The 1,804-nt window shown below is 22.4% G+C and overlaps 1 protein-coding gene across 1 annotated transcript; it reads right to left on the reverse strand.

Annotated features, from left to right (window-relative positions):
- Positions 1-929: 929 nt before the first annotated feature.
- Positions 930-1,504, reverse strand: LOC126909856 (uncharacterized). Its single transcript, XM_050692274.1, has 2 exons — positions 1,198-1,504; positions 930-1,141 (listed from the first exon to the last, which is right to left on the reverse strand). The coding sequence occupies exons 1-2, from the start codon at positions 1,463-1,465 to the stop codon at positions 1,026-1,028; spliced, it is 384 nt and encodes a 127-aa protein (XP_050548231.1). The 5' UTR covers positions 1,466-1,504; the 3' UTR covers positions 930-1,025.
- Positions 1,505-1,804: the final 300 nt, after the last annotated feature.

Consider the following 1,804-nt stretch of genomic DNA (forward strand, 5'->3'; position numbering starts at 1 on the left):
TAAATCAAATCAATTTAACGTTAGAAGACTAATTTTATAATATAAGTATTAATTAGATTATTAAAATTAGTTACCATTGAAAGTGTACTAATAATCTTAATTTATTTTATGTTATGTTCTTCTAAATGATTATTTTTTAAAATAAATTATATACACAGGGTGTCCCATAATGTTCTAACAAATCCATATACAGTTCTTATGACAAATTGTCAAAATATCAATAAAGAAAAAAAAACTAATAGAAAAATTACTAATCCATAAAAAATAAGTTCAATTTTTAATTATTTTAAATCTTGGGAACAAATATTGTAAGTAAATTTAATGCTATTATATAAATGTAATATAAATTTATATTATTACTGAAAAGCTATGAATGTTGAATTGAATATTAGTTTGTATGCTGTATAAATATGTATAATGTATGAGTTAATTTTATTTATACAATATATAAATAATGGTAATAATTTATCAAAATACATTCCAGTGAATAATGATAATAATTATATCTAATTTTATAACCTTCAAATGTATCATTATAAGGACTGTTAATTCAAAATAAATTAGATATAAGTCTAACTGTTATTTATAAGCACAAACAATTAACATATTTTGTGAAACAAATATTATACTTATAAATTGTTTTATGTTTGACATATTTCAATAAAATTAGTTATTGTGATGTTGTTTTTGATATTAACTGAAGAAGTCAAATAAATATGTTTAACCAGGGCCTATTAGTTAAATAATTAAAAATTATTTATTTATATAAATATTTTTATATTTATATCTCAAGGATGATTTTAGTATGGGTTATTGATAATTTAAGGATGTTAAAACTTAGAATCTATTTTATAAGATCAATTAAAGATTTTTAGTTTGAAACCTGAACTGTTAAATGGAAAGTTAATAGAGGTAATGGAATATAATAATAAATTATGATGATCCTTAGTTTATTTTTGTAAATAACAGTTTTCGTATAAAATATTGTACATATTAAAAACTATATTGATTATGTTAAATGTATCTTAGCATCCAGACTGCAAATTCATTGACGATATTGTTTTTGTGATCATTGAAGTAGTGTTCAAACTTTTATTTACGCCCAATTTAAAACTTTCCAATAACAAAGGCAATGCCATTTCTAAAAAAAATTACTATTACTACATAAATTTAAATAGAATATAAGGGTATAACTACCTTTACACATAGATAATGAATCGATTTTGTTGCGAATTGTACTGGACACTTCATTATCATCAGATATTAATGCAGTCAATATAGCAGGTAATAATATTGTGTTAGTTGATAATACAGTTTTTCGACAATTCAAATAATGTAAAAAAAGACTAAATGATGGAATGCGATAATTTGATGATGGATTTCTTATTAATGTAGTTATTTTGTACAAAAATGGTTCTAAAATTTTATTAGTACGATGAACTGAACGTTCCATTTCACCAAGCATATTGTTGGCAGTATCTGAAATAATTTAATGTGTTTTTTATTAAAAGTAGTAACTTATTGTATAAATTGCATAAATATATAATATATGGTTCACATCAGGCAGAGAAGACATTTTGGGNCTATATAATATATGGTTCACATCAGGCAGGGAAGACATTTTGGGAATGGGTATTGCCTTATTTTTGTTAGTGCGACAACAATTTTTTTATAAAATAATTCTATTAATTTTTTTAGGAAGGAGGTATAGTTTCTATGACCATTTTCTCTTGTATCTCTGTCTAATTCATATTGACAAACGGCATTTGGATAAATTTATACAATTCTAAATAAACATTATAAT

Source organism: Daktulosphaira vitifoliae, unplaced genomic scaffold (genome assembly GCF_025091365.1).
Source record: "Daktulosphaira vitifoliae isolate Bord-2020 unplaced genomic scaffold, ASM2509136v1 Scaffold_1676, whole genome shotgun sequence".
Lineage (NCBI taxonomy): Eukaryota > Metazoa > Arthropoda > Insecta > Hemiptera > Phylloxeridae > Daktulosphaira > Daktulosphaira vitifoliae.